General features: G+C 39.2%; 1 protein-coding gene across 2 annotated transcripts in view; it reads right to left on the bottom strand.

Annotated features, from left to right (window-relative positions):
• safb (scaffold attachment factor B) overlaps nt 1-24,518 on the bottom strand; it is a 77,019-nt gene that overhangs the window by 43,046 nt on the left and 9,455 nt on the right. For both annotated transcript variants that reach the window (XM_078555588.1, XM_078555587.1), the window contains exons 4-11: nt 16,484-16,741; nt 15,028-15,105; nt 12,023-12,050; nt 10,012-10,513; nt 9,459-9,508; nt 7,749-7,864; nt 3,523-3,672; nt 2,046-2,170 (exon numbers count right to left, since the gene is read on the bottom strand). In XM_078555588.1, coding sequence (XP_078411714.1) covers nt 2,046-2,170; nt 3,523-3,672; nt 7,749-7,864; nt 9,459-9,508; nt 10,012-10,513; nt 12,023-12,050; nt 15,028-15,105; nt 16,484-16,741 — 1,307 coding nt within the window. The remainder of the gene's footprint in view (nt 1-2,045; nt 2,171-3,522; nt 3,673-7,748; nt 7,865-9,458; nt 9,509-10,011; nt 10,514-12,022; nt 12,051-15,027; nt 15,106-16,483; nt 16,742-24,518) is intronic.

Here is a 24,518-nt window from a genome sequence, read left to right as displayed (position 1 = left end):
TTATAGCAATCAGAACTTCATGAGGCCCACAAAGTTAAAAAAATCAAAGATTATGTCTCCATTGCTTCTTTTGCCAATTACCTTAAATCTCAATCCTTTCACTAGTGGAAACAGTTTTTCCCTATCTATTCTGTCCAGACTCCTCATGATTTTAAATATCTCTGTCTAATCTCCTCTCAACCTTTTATTCTCCAAGGAAAACAGCACCAATTTCGCCAGTCTATCTACATAACTGAAGTTCCTGATCCCTGTAATCATTCTTATAAATCTTTTCAGCAGTCGCTTTAATGCCTTAAGATCTTTCCTAAAGTGTGATGTCCAGAACTGGACACAATACTCCAACTGAGGCCGAACCAGTGTTTTATAAAATATATACATAACCTCCTTGCTCTTGTACTATATGTCCCTAGAATACTTTAACCATTCTCTCAACCTGTCCTGCCACTTTCAACTTACACCCAGGTCCCTCTGTTCCTGCATCTCCTTTAGAATTGTACCTTCATTTCCATATTATCTTTGTGTTCTTCCTATCAAAATGAACCGATTCATACTTCTCCGCACTGAATTTTATCTGCCACTTGTCCACCCATTCCACCAACTTGTCTATGGCCTTTTGAAGTTCTACACTATCCTCCTCATATTTTCTTTTCTTTACAAAGTGAACCAGTCAGGGGGCCTAGTCACTCCCAGTGACTTATTTCCTTCACTACTGCTCATCTCCACCCAAACTGATTCTACATTTTGATCCTCTGAGACAAGGCAATTTCTCACTCCTGTTCTGATCTCATCCTTTATTAACTGTATCTGAGAGTTAGGTGTATTGTCATATAATATAATTTAACTAGCTTCCTTGTATATTGTCATTAGTCAACCTGCAATTTATATTCTGTAACATGGCTTTTCCTGCATAATTTCTGATGTAACTCATGGTAAGGTAGCAGATTGTTAACCCCAAGACATGGAGTGAATGGGTTACTACATGTACAATATTGAAGTTCTAGTTCATACAAGGTGTATGAGAGCCTTTGGGTAGTTTTGGGAAAAGGATGTAAATGTAATAGAATATTTTATCTCACTTCTCCCTACAACACTCAATTAAGAAGCTGAGTTTATGCACTGCACAAAAACACAGCCTGGAGTGACTGTTTTTCTCTTTCTCCTTGCGGATATGCAGCAATACATCACATTATCTTGGTGTGACTTTCCGAAGAGAAATCTTTGAAGTTTACACCGAATACAGCCATTATTTAGACCCAACTGTAAAACTGGCCACAACTCACCAGCCCCATCACTCAAGATATTAATCTTAAGTACCGCAAATAACCCATTTCTGAATGCGGAGATCCAACTCCTTTCCCACCCCATACCAAGTAGTCAAAGCTAGGATATGGTTCATTGGGTGGTTAGAAGTATTTACTTCTGCCTAACTGGCTATTTTCCTTGAGCGAGTCTGGGTAGTAATTTCCAGTGTGCTATACTCTTCCTTATCGTAATGCAGTGTATCTGCACTACCTGATATCACTAGAGATAGCAACTAGGGGTATTTTCTCCTTAATATGTCAGGTTTAGCATACCATTACATGTTGGCTAGCTAACTCATCACAGATTAAAGATTACCCCTTAAACAAGTGCCTGCATGGTTCAGTGTCGCATTCATTTCCCTCCGATTTATGCTTTGAATTAAGCAGCAGTCACCATGTTGTTGCCAAGTTCTATCTTCCTCTTACGAAGTGCAAATACATTTTACATGAATAGTGAGAGTGTTGTGTGCAATCTTGCAACAACTGCCTGTACTAAACAACATATGGAGCCACTTTTAACGTCTCAAATTGTGGCTAGGGCTCTTACTGCTTGGTCAGAAAAATATGAAATACTTTGTAGTCAAAGGTACCGCCATCTACCTATTGTTTAATGTCACATAATATTGCTACTGACCGTTCAAGTATTGACCAAAGTCCAAGTTATGTAACATTTAGCACCTAGTAATGTCATACTGACCATTTCAGAAAAAGCTACCAAAGCAATAACTTTTACAGATTACTCACTTGTCGGTTTTGGACTCTGCAGAATGGCGCCTGTCACCACTGAGTTCTCGACTTGAAGCTGATTTTGGATCCTTTTTAGAGTCGTCCTTCTTATCTGGTTTCTTCCCTGAAGGCTCATTTTTAGCCTGAAAACAGAACAATTTTATAGTCTCATCTACTCAGAGCAGCCATGACAATTCCAACCCTCAAGAAGTCACATTCTGAGCTAGCTGATTACTTGTGTTGCTCATCAGTAACAACAGAAATAGTCTTTCCAAAAAGTGTTTTTTCTGCTTATTTCTCATTCTCTAATTCACAGTGGCAGACTTTCTCCCTGTATGGTGAACACATTTCTTGCTATTTTCTGTCTTTTTATCCAAGACTCTCACTGACTCTGCGCCTTTCTGCAGGGATTTCTCTCAGCTCTTCTGTAAGTCTCCCAGATTCTGCAGGTCTCATATTTCAACTTTTCTCTATCTACCACTCAATATAATTCACACATACTTATACTCCACTCTCAGATAATGAATTACTCCACTTTCAGTGGCAAGTCACAGTAATATCGCATGACTCAGTTCCCCCCAATAGCTGTTAGTTGCTACATGGTGCCTTGCATCCCTTTGGTTTATACCCCCACTGGGTAAAAACATCTTGCACATCGAGTTTCTTTAGCAGAGATGGCGATGGAGAAAAAGAATAAAGTGTGACTGAAACCATGTGCTGGCCTGATGTTCCAGCACAGAGTGCTATTTGTAGAGAGTTTTGAGCCCTGGTATGCCACCCAAAACTGGATATGCATTGAGCCGCGCCTCCCTCCTTAACATATAACACTGCGTCAAGATACATTGCAAGTCCAAGGCATGGAGGGAAAAAGGCTCCGCAGTGACATGCACTGCGAGGTTTGGGGATTGGGGGAGAAAAGAATGAATAAATTTTCATAGCTGCCAAAATGTTGGTGCTCCATGTTACTTTAGCAAATATGTATTATTAAACAAAACCCCCAAGCCGGTCAGGCTTAGCAGTATTGACCTAGAACCTTAAATATAAAATCAGCTGCTTAGCAACTAATGAGATTGTTTCAAAAATGACAAAAGTTTTGTGATCACTATAGGCTTCAGATTAATCAAAAGGCACATCAAAATAGCTTTAAATATTTCCAAGCGCAAAGCCTTGTACTTTTACATTCACCATAGTGCTATGCAGGAATCATATGGAGATCTGAGTTAAATATCAAGCACAAGAAATGCTTGTAAATTTCAAACAGTTTCACTGGTTATAATTTTCAGGACAATATCGAGATATTTTGGCAAACTACCTTCCTGGTCAATTCTAAATAAATCTCTTCTCTTATCAATTAAATTTTCAGGCACTATTGAGTGCTGACAGCCCATTTGAAACATTGACCATTAAATTCTCTGTATAGATACTAACGAACCAGTGTACATCCAACACTATTTTATTTCAGACTTGAATTTATCCTGTGCTACTTTGCACTCACCTTCTCCACAGAGATCATTCGCCCATGCAGCTCTGTTCTGTGCAGATTGCCGATACATTTTGTTGCCTCCTCACTGGTTGACATGGTCACAAATCCATAGCAACGTGCTCCAGGACTACGAGCATTAGTCACTACCTTTGCACCAACCACCTATACAGAAACAGAATTTCATCTAAGTGAATGGAATATAATTAACTTCATTATCTGAAATATCTCATAGCAGCCAACTGGCACATCTGTTAGTGCATATTTACCAACTTATTACTGGCATAGCCTGTTCTTCATGGAATAAACCAGTTAACCTACATCTTTACATATTAAAACTTTACTCTTGTTACATAACAATGAAATGTCACCAATTCGTGTCAATTGAATTTTTTGCAAAATCAGCAAGAGTAGTGATGAAAAGCAATCCTGTCACCAGTTATGCCATAATAAATGGATTTTACCACAACCAGATGCGATCATCACTCAACTACTTACTAGGCCATTATGTTATATAAAAATTCTGTACAATTCAGCTAAACAGATATCATGGCTGAAAGTCAATGTGTCTTCAGTGCGCATCATGACAATGTTACCAGTTGGTTCCCAAAATTCAATGTTAAAAAAACCTCTGCACCTCTAACCTCTCCAGTACTATAATTCCATCTCACTCAATGGAGGGCTCTTCTGTGTCCATTCTCCACTCAGTCCACCACTTGTGGCCATGTTTCCAACCACCTGGTTCCAATGCTGAGCATTTTCTCTCCAAGAATACGTTCTAGGTTTTCAATTACTACCATGGTTACTATATCCATATTTTAAAAAACAGCCAACAGCCAACTGCACTCATTTCCTGTCAATAAAACTCGTCACTTTATGATTTGAGTCAACCCTTATTATAAATTTCCATTTCTGCATTTAAAATGCAAATGCCCCACATTGGCTTCTGTTATTTCACAGTTAGAGTGTCATTGTAATAACTTTTGCAGGAAATCAAACGATATGGAGAGCAGTCAGGAAAGTAAAGTTGAAGCCATAGATCAGTCATGATCATACTGAATAGCAGAGCAGGCTCGACGGGCTGTACGGATTATTCCTGTTCCTATTTCTTGTGTTATTTTCCAGATAATCACGCTTTCCGAAAAACTTAGATATTTTTCCATCAGTAACAAGTACAGGAATTGCTAGAAATGCATATTCCAGTTATGTAACCTTCATTAGAAGAGGGCTTTAAAGAATGATGCACATCCAAAATATAACATTTTTTCTCTTTACAGGTGTCTATGTTTCTACCATTTTCTGTTCTTATTTGTGGTTTATCAATTTTTTCCTTTTTTTTTGCAAATTGGAATGAGTTTAAATAAAAACATTGAGAATTTCACAATGACATGATTAAACTTATCCACTGAATTTGTATCAGGTCTTTTAATGCTGTTCCTTTCTACTTGGAAGGCTTCAGCATCTCCCAAAAGTCCTGATATTGTTTCCTGAAGCTGTGACTCTTAACTGAAGGCAGACTAATCCTGCAGACTGAACATGTTAAGTGTGCAAAATTTCCCAAAATGAATTAAAGTCACATTTATGCAAGCCAGATAAGAGATAGAGAGAGAAGCATTTGAACAAAATTTATTTGGTTGTTTTTCAATATTTTGTGAAGAAAGCCTTCAGGATAAATTTCAAAATCTTCATTCAGGTTACATTTATACACTGTTGAGAATGAGAAATGAAGAAAATCTGAGACAATGCATTTTTCACAAGAAACAAGTTGAATTTTGAAGCAAAAACAGCTTCTTGTTATCCTGCATGAGCTTTACTTAGGAGGTGGAAAATGGAAATATTCAATTATTGAGAAGAAACAAAGCAGGTGAAAAAGCAAAATGTCAGGAAATGCTCAACAAATACATTACATGCATAATGAGTGTTCTGAAAACTAAAGTCTTGATTTCCTGGGAAACTAGTGGCAGGCATAGAGTTCAAAAAAGATTTGCGTGAGGCTTATGTTGGAGAATTGGAGAGGGGCAAGAGGTAGGAGGAAAAAGAGGACAAAACAGTTAAGAAAAGAAAGAAGAAGAGGAGAGAGTGAAGAAATGAGAGCAAAGTGAAGGTAAACTGATAGAAGGGGAACAAGAGAATGTTAGGCAAAGGGTAAAGGGTTGGAAAGAGTTAATTTTTATGTATTTTTAAAAAAAGAAAGCACCATATATTATGTTTAAAGAAACAAGGCCACCAAGCTGAAAATAGAAAATGAAAGTGAAAATATTAACCACAAGTTGTTTCTTCCAGAATCTAAACAATGATTTTTGGTTCATCCAGGTATTTGGGAAGACATGTAGTATTGGAGAACCATTTGATCTGAGTTGGTGTGTTAGAGGGGCAGGCATTCTTTTTTGATAGTGAGAAACTTTCAAAAGAACATGTTGACACTGAAGATTTGAAAAGGGTACAGTGGAAAACTACTAGACTAATTTCTAGCATAAAGCACCTTAGCATTCAAGATAAGCTAAAGTGTAGACTTAGGAGTAATCTGATTGAAGTTTATGTGATGAAGGATCTAGGTTATAGCTTGTTCCAATTAAACAGATTAGGAGGGGACTAGGGGTCTGAAGAAGAGTCATACAGACTTGAAACGTTAACACTCTCTCTCCCACAGATACTGCCAGACTTGAGTTTTTCCAGCATTTTCTGTTTTTACTTCAGATTCCCTGCATCTGCAGTATTTTGATTTTCTCCCAATTTTAAGTTGGAAAAAGGTGTCTGATCGGGGTTAGATGTCAGCAGGTGATTTCTTCTCCAGAATATAGAGGGCCTTCCAGGCTGTCTTCTCATGTGGCAGATGCCAATTCACTAAATTCCTTCCAAGTGCAAGCTAGGTCAGTTTCTGGTGTCTGATGAACATCACCAATTACATCAAAGCCAGAAAGGCCTCCTGGATTAGTTTTGATCACCTCGATGGGTCAGACAAGAATGTCTCAGGTTTCAGCACCCCCCCACCAATGACACCTGCAACCTGGCCAGGGTTTTAAAATCTGGTTTTTCGCCTCTCCCAGGAGATCACATGTTTTGGATGATGTGGATAGTGTACATATTGTGATATAAAAGATATCACAATTGTATGGGACAGCTGAATAGATTAGAGGGTGCTTCCCTGCCCATCATTGTTTCTGGAACACCAAGAGATGGGAGCAGGGCACCAAGGCAGAAGTCAATTAAAATTCAGGGCAATATGCATTTACAGTCTTTCAATCGATATTGTAGCTGAACCTTGAGAAATATCAACAGAATCCTGTGTCAAAATAGTAGACATTAAGAGAAGTGCATTTTCCCATTTTGACTTATTTTTGGATGTCTGAAGATTGATCTGGCTAAAGGATTCTGCAGGCATTTGGTTTACATAATTCTCCTGACAGCCCCTTCCTCAAGATCACTGGAAACTTATCTGTTGTAAGGTCAGAGTGATTCAGAGGGAATACCAGAGTGTGACGCAATTCAAAGCACGCAGGGGAGATTTTTTGAGGTGAACAGAGAGGATGTAGTGTTAGAGGTGATTACGGAGATAGGAAGTTCTGTGATCATGGAAAGATTGAAAGTAGAGTTATTTTAAATTTGAGACACCACAAGATCAGGAACCAATGCTGGTCACTATTGACTTTGGGAAATAGATGAGTGGAACTTGTTACAGGATAGAAAACAAACAGTTTTAGACAAGCTGGAATTAAGGGAGGGTGAAGGATGGGAGGATGGTTGGCATCACCCAAATCTCTCTGCTTTTCTGCACTTGGGCATAAACAACAATTAGTTATTTTAGCTGGTATGGCAGTGGTTAAATATATAATGTTTTCTGCAATGCGAGAAACTGAAGACGTTATTTTTAAGGATTAACTGCCAGATTTAGGTTTTCCAAACCTACAAGGTAGAAAGCAAAAGACAATCAACTTTGAGACACCACATTTCTGTTAGGCGTTTATGGTATTAAAAATATACTCTCTATCAAATATCATGTGTCTCATAGTCAGAGTCATTATGACACAGGAGGACATTCAGCACATCAAGTCCATGACGACTCTCCATAAACCAACCCAGTCAGTCCCAATTGTACAGTCTATCCCCGTAGTCCTGTAAGGTTGATTTATTTTAATTTTAATAAACTAAAAATCGCTCAACAAGAGTTTCATACCTTAAGGCGCATCAACCCGTAAAGTTGTGTCACACATTACAAGCCACTAAAAAACTTCAGGCATTACCTTGCCATATTTACTGAAGAGGTTCTTCAAGTCAGTTGCTCTAGTGGCAGAGGACAGGCCACTCACCCAAAGGTTCTTGCCTGCAGCATCCGAAATGCTGGTGCTACCAGATCGGCCTGGATGACAAGGTATTATCTTTAGTAAGCAAAAAAAGACTTTTTTCTGGATCAACATTCACCCAAAATAATTGGGCAGGCATCAAGAAATCCAAAAACTGTTACTTTGTAAATAAACTGCACTTCATTTAAGGCATTTCATACTCAAATCAACAACCATTGCACTGAAAAAAGTAGAATAATAGAAGTTTCAAGATAGTTACATCATCGTGTTCTTTATTATGCCAGCTGCCACCTGTAATTCTGATTTGAGCCAAGACTAGGAAAACCAAAAATGTGAAAACACGCTATCTATCCAGATTATGTATGATCTTTCCATCATGTGCTTCTCTTCCACATATGTTAATCACCTACTTTAAATATATTTCTTGCCTTTTTCTCCTCTGAAAATGCAATGCTATTAATATTTCTATTACCTACAATCCCTCTAGTGAACAGATATCAATATAATTCTTAGGAGTCAACAAATGATCCCAAACTAATTTCCTTTTTGGGGGGGGGGGGGGGGGGCGCAGTTAAACATTAACATTTACATAGTAAAACAATAAGGGGTTTGCAGTAAATTATTTAGTGAATACAAACAAAACCACAGTTTTATTTCTTTGATCATATGATTTACATCAGTTAAGAATGATGGGTAGAAAAATCACTTGCACAATAACACTTCCAAAAATGTTGAAATTGGCCCTTATCAACAGCGTCAAGTTCTGAGTGAGTGGATTTAATGAAAGAGAAAATGACAACTTTGGCAGGAATAAAAAAGCATAGTATTACTTAAACGGAGAATGGCTGCAGAATTCCGAGGTGCGGAGGGATCTAGGTGTTCTAGTGCATGAATCACAAAAAGTTAGTATGCAGGTACAGCAAGTAACTAAGAAGCCTAATGGAATGCTATCCTTTAAAAGATGAATTGAACATAAAAGTAAGGATGCTATGCTTCAATTATGCAGAGCAGTGGTGAGACCACATCTTGAATACTGTGCGCAGTTTGTTCTCCTTATTTAAGAAAGGACGTAGATGCATTGGAAGCAGTTCAGAGATGGTTTACTAAATTAATGCCTGGAATGAGCGGGTTGCCTTATGAGGAAAGGTTGGACAGATTAGGCTTGTTTCCACTGGAGTTTAGAAGAGTGAGGGGTGACTTAATTGAAGTATATAAGATCATGAATGGTCTTGACAAGGTGGATGCAGAAAGGATGTTTCCTCTTGTGGGTGGGTCCAGAACTAGGGGGCACTGTTTTAAATTTAGGAATCGCCCTTGTAGGACGAAAAGTTTCTCTGAGGGTTGTGCAACTTTAAAACTCTGCTTCTGAAGGTGGTGGAGGTGGGGTCATTGAATATTTTTAAGGTGGAGGTAGATAGATTCTTGTTAGACAAGGGAATTCAAGGTTATTGGGGTAGTTGGGAATGTGGAATCTGAAACAAACAGATAAGCCACGATCTTACTGAATGCCAGAGGAGGCTGGAGGGGTTGAATGGCCTACGTCTGCTCCTATTTCATGTTCGTAAGAACATAGCTACTGTTATTAACTTGGATCAAGACAGAACTACAGCCATCAATGGCTCCAAACACTGGTTATGTTCTGTGGCCTACCTTTCTCATCCTTTGCTGCGATTTTAGCATCTTTCCCATCCTTGATAGAGCTAAAGGTACAAAATCAGATTTATTAGATAGAGAACAAATAGGATTTCAGGAATGTACATTTGCAAAAAAACAGAACTTTTTCCAATCCAAGCAATCTGTTGAATACCTACCAAAGCATACAACTACTGTCAGTTATAGATCACTGAGAATGCAATAAACCAAACATATTGGATGTAGGGGCATCAATGATATTTTAGATCCCAATTGCAAATGGAACTGTATAAAAAAATGCCTCATTACATTTTTGGTACTGTCGGTGAAGAGTACACGGAAGCAAAATATTCCAGTTCGTGAACAACCTCTGCAGGTTGGAGGAGAGCAGAAAGTGTAAAAGGAATTCGCCTCTAACAGTACAGGAAAAGAAAATTAAGAACTTTTAACAAAAACAAAAAAGATCAAAATTACCACCACGGTGCAGGCCAATTCACGAGATAGGTTTACTGGAATCTTAGTATGAATGAAAAAAAGAAAGCTTCTGATCTAGAACTGAGAAACAACAAACCTCTTGTTCTGATCACTGCCCTCTATAATCGAGGTTTCTTTCTTAGCTGCTTCATTAGAATCACCTTCATCTTCTGTTTTCATTGTTTCATCTTTGCTTTCCTCAGTTCCTGGCTGCTGTTCTTTCTCTGTGCTCTCAATGCCTGCCACTTCTAACTCTTGTTTCTGTTGGTCGCTTTCTGTTTCGCTCATATTTGCTGTTGCATTCATTTCAGTTTCATTTTTATTGCCACATGGTGCTTGATCGGAGGTTTTCTCTGAGTCAGTCCCTGGTGGTTTTGATTCTTTCTTGGGCGCATCCAAAAGCAAGTCATTGTCGAGTTCTAATGTCAGCGCGTCCTCTGCTTGTACAGTAACTGAGATGTTGTCATCTTCTTCTTCTTTCTGGTAGGACTCTATGTTGATCATTTCTTGTGTAGATAGCTGTGCCTCTTCAGGGGGTTCCTCCTCGATAGGGACTGAACTACAAGCTTCCCCCGAACTCTCGGCTACATTCTCCTTCTCTACGGGATCAATGGGAATAGAATGGCACAAGGTTTAATTACCACTGAAATACAGCAAGAACATTCACGGAGCTATTGTGTCTGCCGTGTAACTATGCAGGACACTGCCCCTAGCTTTCACTAGAACCACAGGGAGATTGGAAAACTGAGGGAGCACACAACTACCTAGAAAAATCAAATTCATTGTAATTTCTTCGCTAATTTACCAATAAATATTTTATTAACCTCACGTATCAGAAGTCCTCAATGCTGCAAACTGATAACTTTGGAAGTTAGCAGTAGTAGTTCAAGTGAAACCATGACATGTCCATGTATTTCCAAGAAGTAATTAGTTGAAGTCAGAAATTCCTTTGCAGTTCAAGATGATCAGAAATTATTATTTCCAAACTGCATCCATGAGTGTTCAATAAATGTTTCCTTTTGAGAGTCCTAAGTCTTCTGATTAACTTCATTTCTTCCAAGTGAAGCAAGAGTCCAACAAAACATATGTGGGTAGATTGTTCGTCAAGTCTTTTAATATTCCTGGGGAGATTGATCTTCTATTTGCTTTAATCTGCAGCATTTCCTTAGTTCACTTGACTTTGTATTTTGTTTTTATTCAAATATCATAAACTGGTCAGTTTCTTTTACTTTGGCAATAGTGCAGTTTAGTCTCTAAACTTTCCTAATAGCACTTTTACCTCATTGCCCATTATACAGAATTTAGACATATATGAACAGAGTGCTCTTGTGTACTCATACACATCACCAGATCGAGGTTAGAAAACCCAATTAGATTGAAATAAGGATAACAGCATGAATATGTGCTGGCCTTATTTGTTAATATATACATGCCTATATAGCACAACTGAGTCACTGTCTTCCCCCTCTTCCTGACGAGAACTCCCAGGCCAAAATCACTCAGGCAAAGAACACCTGCACATTTATTATTGCCCTAGGATGACAGAAAACATATCAGCTAGTTAAATTACTAACCCAATTGGTTACACGGGTTGATGGATCTCAAGTTTCAGTTCATTAAAAATATACAACTGACAGAATTTAAATAAATTTGAAATCAGGTGCTGAGGTTTAATATTTACCCCACAACTCATATCTGTTACTAAGTTTAATAGCCATTAAAGCTCCATAAAACTAATGTGCAAGACTGTGTAATCATACTTCGAGTGGCATTATATATGCAATTTATCAATTAAGACTTCAACAGAAATTAGATTGCATTCAAAATATATAGAGCATAGCTGGTTCTTCCCATTTAGGAAAGCTAACAGATGTCCTAATGCTGTCAGTTCATGTTGGGTCAGTTGTGCAATTAGAGCTTTGTAGTAATTGAATTAATGTAGGAGATCTGGGATATGCCTAAGTTTTCCAGTCTCCCTGTACCTGTGCTGCTCTGAACCATTGCTATTACACACCAGAATACTTGCATGTGATCACGTTTTTTTTTAAAAAGTGAGAAAAATTAAGTTGCACTGGGGCACATGGATGGAAGGAGGGTTTCTTTAATACCTGTTTCTTCAAGTAAATCTTCAGCATCCTGAAAATAAATGAGATTAGAAATCATTAATGCTGCTTATATCTGACAAGAAGATTATACATAATTAAGGTCCATAGATCATCTAACATACAAAATTTAAGTAACTTTTCAAGCTCTTCTTTGGCTGACCTAGGCCAATAAAATTTCCAAGCCTGAATTACACTTTAATATGTTTTAACAGAGAAGAATCTGTCTTTTCTGTGTTCATTTCCTGTTTCTGCACTCTGGCACAAGCTAGAGAGCCAAAAATTTTGAAAATTATGTACCCACAAGCCAAGTTGATTTCAGAGAACTCCTGGTTCTGTCACAGATGAAGGATGCAAAAATACATAAACTATTCAAAAATCTCTCAATTTAGGACACTGTAAAAATAAAAGTTTATAGCAGTGCTCTGGTAACTTAATACTGCCAACTACAACTAAACCGATCAACTTAAAGTGCACCATCTCAGTTCACTTCAGGTTTCCAATGTTGCAAACCATTACATAAATGCGAGTTGCACTATTAAAATTGTCAAAGAATGTACCAAGATACTTAAAACAGACATGTTTCCCCAGGGTACATTTTGAACAAAGAGGAACTTTTGAGTAAGGTATAAAAAATACACTTTCCTCCTGAATTCCCTCTCTATGCATCCATTTAAAATTCTTCACTGTTCATTCTAATCTGCCCAATATAACGAATGCATCTCATTCAATGTCTTCTCTTCCCAACTGCAAGATCACCACTGCAGTCCTTAAAGGAACTATATTCTGCCCCCTAAATGACATCACCTGATGGTACTGTGCAAACTTTCCCAAGTATGCAGATATCCCAGTTCCGCCTCGAGTCTCCAAAACCATCTCCATCAGGCTGAAATCTATGAATCACAGCTTCCTCCAGCTGACCAAGACCAAAAGCCGTTTACAAGTCCGCACCCCCCAACCCCATAACTGTTTCCAAGCCAGTGTCTTCTTCCCCCTCCCGAGACAATCACTCAGGCTGAAATGGGCTGTGTTTCAAACTCTATATTTCCATCCATCACCAAAACCGTTCATTTCCAACTGTGCAATATTGGTCTCCTCCAATCCTACTTCAGCTTGTCATTGAAACCTTACTCATCACCTCCAGCTCTTTTTCAATGCTATTGTAGCTGGTCTCCCACCCTCCACAAACTCCGAGCAGTCTGAAAGACTCACCTTCATCTTACCCAACTCTAAATACTTGCCCACTTTCTCAATGACATTGATTCCCCATCTCCCAACATAAAACGCCACAATTTCAACATACGTCAGCCTCAAATACCTTTCGGCACCCTTTCACCCTCTAAACACTGGCCTCTGAAACCTCCCATCCCACCCCCCCTTCAGTCCCTACTTGCTGGAGTTCAAAATGTTTAAAATAATTCGACATGGTGCAATCTGACCATACCTCATCAACCTCCTCTGGGTTTACATCCCAGCTTTTGCCCTCCTCTGGGACTGCTGTATCCCAACCAGAGTCTCCAAGTATCTTGGGTTTGACCTCAAGTGCTTTTCCAAAATCACTACATCTTGCTTCAATTCTCCCAATGTTCAGAACACTCCTCAAAACCTATCTCTGACCTCATCTTCAATCATCTCCCCAACACCTCCAAAAATTCCTGCACATATGAACATATGAGTTAGGAGCAGCAGGCCATTCAGCCCCACATGTCTGCTGCACCATTTCATAAGATCATGACTCACCTGATTGTGGTGTTAACTCCACTTTCCCGTCTACCCCCTATACCCTTAAGACTCCCTTGTCAATCAATAATTTATCCAATTCAGCCTTAAAAATATTTAATGGCCCAGACTCCACAGACCAACGATCTTTTGCATTTTCCTCTTTTGTAAAGCGGTGATATTCAAGGCTAAGCCAGTAACACAAATGGATTGGGTTACTCCCTGGAATATCACTAGGGTACTGGCACTGGTCACATGAATTATACTTACAGCATAATGTTTCAAATTTTTGTGTTTCCTAACTTGGAGCATCACCAGAGATTGGGGCATTACAAAGCATGTCGGAAGATAATGACAATTGGACAGTGTTGTACAATGTAAAAATTATGCTTAAGAAACATAGCAGTGAGGAATGTCAGTGAAGAGGTGGCAGCAGCACGCAAGGGGCGAGCAGGAGAAGGCAATCGGCACCAGTGGGAGAAAAGGAAACCAGCAGGCATTTGGGGGGCGGGGGGTGCAGTCTACAATTTGTAGAATGGGGGATTGGGATGGGCATATCATGACAGAGAAGGATGGAAGTTTTAAAGAAGTAGGTTGCAAATAGATACTAATTTCACAGCCAATGTTTTGCAGATCTCTGCTAGTTCAAGACTTCCCTTTGATAAACATTTCACTTATTGGACTTGCAGCACACTACATTGGCTACACTTGTTACTGACTCATGCTGTTTACCTCATAATACTGCCTCATCTGCAAACAAAATTTTGCTATAAATAAAATCCTATGGAACTTGTGATCAACAAATAGATTTGTTTTTAAACAGTGAAACACTATTCCAACACTATTTTAGCTGCAAGACTAATCTCCAGAAGCAGGAAAGAAAATTGACTTTATTACATCTACACCAGCAAATTACTGGCAGCAAAGCAATATCAAACTTATTGAACATAAACAAAGTTTGCAATATTAGCTTCTTACAAATATAAACTGTCAGCAGTATTACCATTACTTAAATGAATTGACACAGCTTTCAAAATATGCTGCTGTTTCAAAATGATAAAAGCAAAATACTGCGGATGCTGGAAATCTGAAACAAGAACAGAAAATTCTGCAAAAACTCAGCAAGTCTGACAGCATCTGTGGAAGGAGAAACAAAGTTAACGTTTCGAGTCCGTATGACCTGAAACGTTAACTTTGTTTCTCTCTCCACAGATGCTGCATCAAAATGAGTTTTGTTTCAAGAAGCCCTTTAATAACCTTTAAAAGTTAACAATCACAAAGTGGCATCCTACTTCTTTAATTGACATAGACTCCTCCTCTGCAGCGCAAGGCATCTCTGTGTCAATCATCTCCTTTGGTTCATCCACGATCTGAAATATATCAAGTATGAAATTTTTCAGGCAAAAAGGGTTCAAATTGAACTGACGTGCAAAACATGTCCATTGAACATGCAGTCAAAATGCTACATGTAAACAAGTTTAATTTCAAATCCAACAGCAAAGTTACCTTGCAGCTCCAGAAATACATGGATTTAACCCATCTGGTGCCCCTTCCAAAATGTAATTCTCATACTAATATTATTTGTTGGAAGAAGTTGAAAAGCAAGGTGACTTTCTGTTAAGCAATCAGATTGTTATAGAAATTGTGTCAAAAAGAGCTGCCTGTTTCTTAGTATGGCATTTCACCCAAGAACAGCAGAATTGAACGTTTGTAAATTGAGGATCAGCATTGCTGGGTTGGAGGGCACATTTGACACCCAACATCAGCATTTAAAATAATTAGCGTTATCCAATTCAGGCAAGAGTTAATGAGTGCGGTTCTTTCTACTCTCACAGGTTTGCTTAATCCCAATCTTCCAACATCTCTGCCACTGTAATAGTTTCTTCCCCATGCCCTACACCACCCACTATGGCTGAGATTGCCAATTTATGAGTAAATCTGTGCTATAAATGCAATGTTCAGTAGAAGTTAAATTGAAATTAAAACTAGAGTCTCAAGTTTAGCCAGCTCTTCCACTCTCCCATTATTCATCTGCTTCAAATATTGATATTTCTCATTAAAAGATGCAATGGACTCTGCCTATAGCAAAGCACTCCCTGAGCCAACTTCTACCCCTTCCAGCCCCTAAGAATTTTTGAATTTCTCTCATTAAATTGATGATTACTGACACCCCCTCCACAACCAGAGGAAAGTGTTTCCCTGTTCACTTCATTAAGATTGCTCATTATCTTTAAAATCTCTTCAAATGTTCTTCCAGTCTTCAGTGCTCTTGTATCTAAAGTTTCTTCTCCTCAACTTGAATATCCCCCCCCATTCCAGGCACCATCCTTGTCAATCTATGCAATACGCTCTCTGTGGTTTTAATATCCCATTTGCAGTTAAAACTGAACAGAGTAATTCAACTGTGGCCTCACCTATATTTTGCACAAATTTGAGTTCTTTACGTACCATTTATAAAATCTAAAACATCTTTTATCTATTTATGGTCTTATCTACTTGAAATTAATAACTTCCTGAAAGTGCAAGTTTAGTTACCGGAGCTAAAGAGGCAACGCTTATCTAGAGAGTCTGGGCGATATCCAAACCCAGGTCAAGGAAGTATTTTAACCCACTGCACTCTCAAGTCCCTTCTAGAATAAACTGAATTCCAAGTTCAGCTTTGCTCCCTTTACAACAAATTCTACCTATCCACAATTGATTGCAAATACACATCCATGAAAAGAGTGAGTTAATTCAAATTCTTCATACTTCAGCTGGAAGATCTGTGCTTAGAATTAGAGGTGACTCCAGAGGTTCTTCTGTACCCATTTCCAAAGGCAGCTGCATAGTGATATCTACAGGTAGTCCTACGTGTTCAATATTCTCAGTTAAAGATGCTGTGATTTGTTCAATCTCATTTTCATCAGCACACCCTGCCATTGCACCTTCGATGTCAGCTTCAGGCCCAAAATTAACATCCAATGCTGAAATGTCCTGTAATTGGTCAACACTGGCTTCAATATCCTCCTGTAATGAAATATGTACATTGCTTTAGGATGTGACTATCAACAGGCCAGGAAACGCTCAACAGTTATATGATACAGTGCCAAGTTACCATTCTGTAGATCTTGTAACACCCCAAGTGGCTCAAAGAGAAAGTTAAAACTTATGACATTGAATTTGAAGAGCTGGAAGCTGGCAGAGTTCCTAACTAAGGCTTCATACAGCTGGGTAGCTAGAAGTCCAACCAAACAACCCACTGCAGTGGAAAAATGTCATGTTTATTATGCTGTATTACTGCACGAAGACAAGGTGCACTGACTGATTCAACAAAGTGAGCTGGGTCCTAATCATTGCTCTGGATGCTCGCTTGTTGTTAACTAAAGCAGGCTAATAATTTGAATTTAGCCACACCAAAAGTTTACTTAGTCTACATGCAGAGCGGAAGTGCAGTAGAGGCACATTGAAAACGTACGTATGCAGTTTGGCTCACAAAGAGGTACACAGTTATTACACTTTCATATAGTTAGATCAGACAACACAGGGCTAACCCTTAACTAAGACTTTAAGCCTGTCTACCGGAAGTAACCACCATTGCTGTGCTCAAGAAAGACTTGATAAAATAGGGTGCTGTTTAATTAAGCAATATGTTCAAGACAATGATTTATCAGCATTAGGGCACTTTTGGGAACTGGGAACACTGGGAAATGTTCTTGCAGGTTTCGGATGGGACCTCAGACTCTGACAGGAGGCTCTGCAGAGAAGTATCTGAGCAACACACAGTAGTTAATTAGAAGTAAAACAGTAAATATATTAACAAAGAATATGTTAATTATATCTGGTTTAATTGGATTAATCTAATAAATAGAGATATGGCAGGACATCTCAAACTCATGGAATGCACATCTTGTGTCATGAAGGAACTCCAGAAGGCTCCCAGGTCACAGACAACCAAATGATACAAGACATGTCATCAGCTGGAGGAATGCAAGCTCTACATTTTGGAGCTTGAGCAATAGTTGTTGTCACTGTAGCCCATCCATGAGGATGAGTGTTTCATGGATTGCGTGTTTCAGGAAGAGTGCGAACAGGGAGGGACTGGGTGACTACCAGACAAATACTGCAGGCAGGTAGTTCAGGCGACCCGAGAGCATTTTGCTTTCTAATCAGTATTCGGTTCTAAGTACTGATGGGGAGTGTAGCCAAAGCCAAGTCCACAGCACTATGGTGGCTCATGTGGACAGAGGGAGGAGAAAGGTCAAGACAGCAGTAGTTATAAGGGATTCCACCGATTGGGAAACAGGCTGGTGTTTCCATGTTACCAGGCATGATTTCAGGGCGGGTATGTTGCCTCCTTCATGTCAGGATCAAAGGTATCACAGAATGGCTGGAGGAAGAGGGTGAACAGCCAATGACCATGGACCAATGACATAGGTAGAAAATCATTTGAGGTTCTGCAGGTAAATTTTAAGGAATTTGGAAAGAGACTAAGAAGCAGTACCTAAAAGTGAGGACTGACACAGGATGGAGCAGATGAATGTGTACCTGGAGAGATGATGCAGAGGGAGGCTTTTAGATTCTTGGGGAATTAGGACTGGTTCTGGGGAAGTAGGATCTGTACAGGATGGACAGGTTGCACCTCAGTAGGGTCAGGAACTAATATCCTCACAGGCAGGTTTGTTAGTACTATGTTTTAAATTAGCTAGGCGGGGATGGGAAGCTGAGCAGATTCGGGAAGGAGAAAAGCAGAGCTGGAAATGGATGGGAGAAAATTAACAACGCAAGTGGAAGGCAGGGTAAACAAAAAAAAAGTTTGATTGTGTTTTATGACATATACCTAAATGCAAAGCATATAAGGAATAAGGCAGGTGAGCTCAGGGCACAGATTGCTACTTGGAAGTATGGTTATTTCTTAGCTATTGCTGAAACATGGCTTAGAAAGCAGCAGGAATGACAGCTTAGCGTTCCTGGTTACAGGGTTTTCAGAAGAGATTGAGGGAGATTAAAGAAAAAGTTGTTGGGTGTCAATATTTATAAAAGAAACAATTACAGAATTTGTTTGAGGGATCATTAAATGAGGCTATATAAAAAAGGGGCAATCACATTGCTGGCAGTAGGACCTCCAAACAATCTGAGGGAGATAGAAGATCAAATTTGTAGGCATATTTCTGACAAGCAAAAACAAGGCAGTAATGGTTACGTTAATATTAACTGGGATACAGTCAGTGCAAAAGGAACAGAACTTCTAAGCTGCATTTAGGAGAAACTTTTAAGCCAGTATGTGGCGAGCCCAACAAGGGGAGTTCCAGATTTAGTTTTAAAGAATTAAGCTGGACAGGAAGAAAGGCCTAGAAGGATACAGAAAGTGTAGGGCTAAATTAAAAGGGAAATTAGGAATGCAAAGAGTGCATGAAAAAATGCTGGTAAGTAAAAATTAAGGAAAATCCAAAGTTTCTTTTAAATATGTAAAGAGCAAGGGGAAAGCTAAGGAAACAGTGAGACTTACTAGGGACCACAAAGGTAACCTACGTGTGGAGTTGGGGGATGTGGGTAGTTTTAATGGCTACTCTGAGGCTATCTTCACAAATGAAGGGGCTGATGATACCATAGTATGGAGGAAGAATGTGAAATATCGGATGGGATAAACATTGTAAGAGCAAGCATTAAAGGATTTTGCATCTCTGAAAGTAGATAAATCACTAGGCCCAAATGAAATACATCCTAGGTTGTTAAAAGGAAGGAAATTGCAGCTTCAACCATGGTATTTAAATCCTCCCTGGCTAGAGTGTGCCAGAGGATTGGAGGGCCACTAAGGTTGTATCATTATTTAAAAAGGAAGGCATAATCCAAGTGGTTAAAGGCCAGTTAGCTTAACTTTGGATTTGTCCTAATTATTAGTATCAATTCTGATGTGTAGTACAAATCTTCATTTAGAGAGGAATAGATTAATCAAGGTAAGTCAGCATGGATTTAAGGGAAGTTCACATTTGACAAACTTGATTAAACTTTTTGAAGTGGTCACAAGTATGATTGTTGAGGGAAGTGCGGTGGATGTAGTCTACATGGGTTTTAACAAGGTTTTTGACACATGGCAGGTTGACCAAAAATGCAAAAGCCCTTGGGATCCAAGAGAAAGTTGCAGATTGGATCCAAAATTGGCTTTAGTGGCAGGAAACAAAGGGTAATGATTGACAGGTGTTTTTGCAACTGGAAGGCTGTTACCAGCAGGGTTCAGCAATGCTTAGTGCTTTATGTAGTTTTATTTTGTTGCAAATGTCTAGTTTCATAATTTATATGTTATAGAATATAACTTTTAGCTTTAGGAATTGGAATTTTTAAAATGTGGATAAATAGAAAAGATTCATTAAGAAACTGATAAACAACCCTAAAGTAAATGTAAATCAACCAAGTCTGGATTAATTACAGTTAAAGGATAATCTGTGTTTATCTTACAAGGTCAAAGTTAGTAGTTTGAAAATTTAAACCATAAATGGCCTATGTTTAAGCTTCTAATAAAGCCAAAAGGTCCACAGTTATCTCAACAAAAGGTATATGGGGAGGTGATGGCATAGTCACTGACTAGTATTCCAGGGACCCAGGGTAATGCTCTGGGCACCAGGGTTCAGATCTCCCCCAGCGAAACTTGAATCAATAAAAATCCGGAATTAAAAGCCTAACGACCATGAAACCATTGTCGATTGTAAAAACTAATGCCCTTCAGAGGCTCGAAGGAAATCTGCCATCCTTACCTTGTCTGGCCTACATGTGACCATGAAACCATTGCCAATTGTTGTAAAAACCCATCTGGTCTGGCCATGTGGCTCTTAAATGTCCTCTGAACAAGGGTAACAAATGCTGGCTTAGCCAGCGATGCCCAAATCCCATGAATGAATAAAAAATATAAATTTATATTAAAATATAAGAGCTCTGAAGAAGTGCCCCTAAAGAGTCATATGGACTCAACTCTGTTTTCTCTCCACAGATGCTGTCAGGCCTGAGTTTTTCCAGTATTTTCTGTTTTTCTTTCAGATTTCCAGCATCCGCAGTATTTTGCTTCTATTTAAACAGAGAAAATACTACCTTCATTGATCATTGTGCAGATGGGAGCTCGTGCTCAGTTTGTGAGAGGAAGAGAGGCTGAAAGCTTTGCCTAGCTTGGAGCTAGAGGAAGAAATCTACAGCAGCTTCCAACAGTGAAAGGTTGTCACGGCAGTTTTTACTTAGGGGCATATTGAACTTTTAAGGAAGACATGTGTTTTTAAAAAGACATACCAGCAAAGACACTGAGCAAAAGCTGGCTGAGAATGTAAAGTGACCACTTTCTGGAAAATTCCTATGTGGATTATACTTGACCAACTAGTCAAGAGAGCACATGGAATGTACACCTAAAAAGGTGTCAAGGCCTACTTCAGACAGATACTTGAAAGGAAGAGATGAAATGTAAAAGATTGGACTTTAATCTTCTGTGGTTGCGAAGACAATGGAGACTGATTACCACATCTCAGCAAAAACCATCTCCTGTTGAGTTATAACTTAGAATGCAGAAATGATCTGAGTTGAAAGAAAATAGACTCTGGGCAAAAGACGTGTTCATTTTTTTCCCTTCCAGGAATACACAATGAAATGGTTAAAAAGCTAGCTGCAGAACTGATTTGTGTGTTCTACTTCTGGTGTGCTAGTGTATGCTGTGAGAGTCACAGCAGATGATGACCAACTAGGCACCCCTTTGCAGCTTGCAGGCAAAGGCTCTCTCTCTCTGTTACTGGAGGCAAGTCAGAAAAGCCACTATCAAAAAGGAAATAAAACAGCTTCTTCAACCAACCTGCAGAACCAAGTGTCTCTAAACCAACTGCTAAACTGCCTAACTCAGCTTATTGGAATCACCCAACTTAACAGCAACGATGTTTCGCGATTGATACACCTCATGGACGAGCCAAAGTCTGATTTGTATATTTTTAAAAAACTTTTATTTGGATTCAACTTCTTGTCTCTGACTTGTGTGTATGTGCGTTGTGCTTTTATTATTTTTTCTCGCATGTTTAGTAACTAATAAACTTAACTCTTTCTTTGACTCAAGAATGCCTGGTTAAATTGGCTCCTTCTAAAACATAAATGCATTTGGACTGGAAAAGGGTAGGCGCAGGGTGGGGGAATTCCTCTTAAATTAACCTTGTTGTGACCAACCAAGGGGGCTGAATGAAGGGCAACCAGCTCATTCCTCCTCAGCTGGGGGCATAACAGAATTGGGGTCCCGTTTGGAAAGCAAACAAATTGGGGGGCATCACCAGGGGACCAACTAACAAACTGGAGGCATCTCATCCAGGGTCAGAACAAAATTGGGGTCCCATTCGGGAAGTTAACAAATTGGGGGACCTCGCCCAACAAGGTTAATAGCCTTGTTGAGCAATTAGCTTAGAGCAGACTGGGAAAAGCAGGCTATTTATGTAAAACACCAAAGTAAGGAGCTGAGGAGTCTCTGAGTGAAGCCTTAAAAGAAAGTTGGGGGGTTGATAACCCAAAGCTAATGGAAAGATTCCCATGGAACCTTGTAGCTCAGAACGGCTGGAACACGGAGGAGAAATGAAGTGAATTCCAGAGGGCTGTGGCATACCTCTGGGTTGGGCCCAAGAAAGCAAATGAACCGTCAAGGTTTTATAAGGTAAGGGAACTCTTGGCCAGGGCAGGGCAGGGGAGCACAACTGAGTTCATAGAATACACTATTTATAAACTATAGCACTAAGTCACATTAGAGTTGTTTTTTTTGTTTAAAAGTGTGAAATGTTGAGGCGTAGTTCTTTCCATTATTAACTGGATGTTTGGATTTCCCGTTTTAAAATTAAGTCACTATCAAGATCAGAACAAAATTAATGACTTCAACTCAAATGTAGGGGCTATAGTAAAAAGATGTGCAGATATAAAAATTAGCCATGTGGTTGACAATGAGGAAAAAGGCACAAAAAACATAGATCAATTGAGCAGAAAAGTGAAATCCAATCTAGAGAAGTATGAGGTGATGCATTTTGGGAGATGCTACAAGGCAAGGAATACACAATAAATGGGAGGATACTTAGCAGTTTGGAGGAACTTTGGAGTGTATGATCACAGATCCTTAAAGGTAGCAGGACAGGTCACTAAAAGTTAAGACATATGGCACATTTTACTTTATTCCCTTCCTAACAGCACTTTGGGTGTCTCTACGTCATATGGACTGCAGTGATTCAAGGTGGCAGTTCACCACCACCCCCTCAAAGGCAATTAGGGATGGGCAATAAATGCTGGCCTAGCCAGCAACGCCCACATTCTGTGGATGAATAAACTTTAAAAATTAGCCGATGCATAAAGGAAATGCTGGAACAGTAAACAACACTGGGGGTTAGAGCACAGCTTGAGCACTGTATACAATTCTGGTCATCATATTACAAGATGTGATTGCACTGGAGGGTGTATAGATTTATGAGGATGTTACTGGGGCCAGAAAACTTTAGCAATGAGGAAAAACCAGACAGGCTGGGGTTGTTTTCCTTGGAACTGAGGGAGCTTAGGGGTGACTGATCAAGGTGTATAAAATTGAGGAGCCTAGATAGAGTAAATAGGGATGACCTATTTACCTAACTGAGGGGTCAAAAAACAGGGGGCATAGATTTAAAATAATTGGTAGAAGAACTGAAAGGGAGATAAGGAAACATTTTAATCCAAAGCGTGGTAGAGACATGGGAACAATCTGTCCGAAAGGGTGGTAGAGACAGAAAACATTACCACCATTAATAAGAGTACTTGGACGTCTTCTTGAAGAGCCATGAGCTTTGGGCTAAGTGCAGGAAAGCAGACCCTGTATCAATAGGCTGAATGACCTTTTGGTGTCATAACTTTCTATAATTTCTATGAAGTGTCCTAGGAACACTGATGCAGGTCCTGAAACCTAGCAGCAATGGTAACAGCAGTATCTAGGAGCATGGAAAAATCAGGCCAGAATCTTGGGAGCAGTGAGAATGTGGTCTTCTTGCCTGATTTAAAAAGTTTGGAAAAATAGATCATTTTTCAACTTTTCCACAAGAAAAGAAATCCGCATTCGATTAAAAATAATTTTCTTCCTCCCTGTCAAACTCAACAAACGACAGGTGTTCTACACATGCTTTACTTGTTCTGTAAACTGTTCAAAACAAAGTAGTTTTAATAAGCTTTGGGAATTCAACTTTCAGTTGACTTGTCTTTTGACAAACGCAAAGAAACTCTTCAATCAACACGTCATTTGGCAACTATTATTTGGGAATAATAGTGTATTGTCAAAATAACAGTGTGAGGTAGCAAACGGTACAGCAACTTCAGAAGAGCAGATGCATGGTTAAGCTCAAACACTCAGAAGGTGCTGCCAAGTTGTGCATTTGCTTCACAAAAATGACACTGCACTATTTGCCTCACGTGGAAATGCACTGATTAGCACAAAGTTGTTGCACTCGTGCAGTAAACTAAAGCTCACCATAGGAAGCCAAGTCTGGTCAATTCCAGTCTAAGTATGCCTTGATGAAGTTATAAATGTTAATTACTATTAATATTGCTGAAAAGAGATACGTTGCCAAAGGTTTTCGTCTTGCAATCAGGACAAATGCAAGAATGCCAAATTTCAAACGATCACAACAATTTAGACCACAGAAGAAAGGGTGCTCATTGAGTCTGATTGGTAGAGGTGTCAGCTGTGGCTCAGTTCATAGCACCCTCGCCTTTGAATCAGAGGGTTGTGGGTTCGTGTCCCACTCCCGGAAACCAAGAACTGAGATTGTACTCGAAAGAGTTGCAATCTGTGACT

This window comes from Cetorhinus maximus, chromosome 13 (assembly GCF_964194155.1).
Source record: "Cetorhinus maximus chromosome 13, sCetMax3.hap1.1, whole genome shotgun sequence".
In the NCBI taxonomy this organism is placed as follows: domain Eukaryota; kingdom Metazoa; phylum Chordata; class Chondrichthyes; order Lamniformes; family Cetorhinidae; genus Cetorhinus; species Cetorhinus maximus.
Note: the sequence above shows the minus strand (reverse complement) of the source record. Positions and strands in the feature narration are given on the sequence as shown.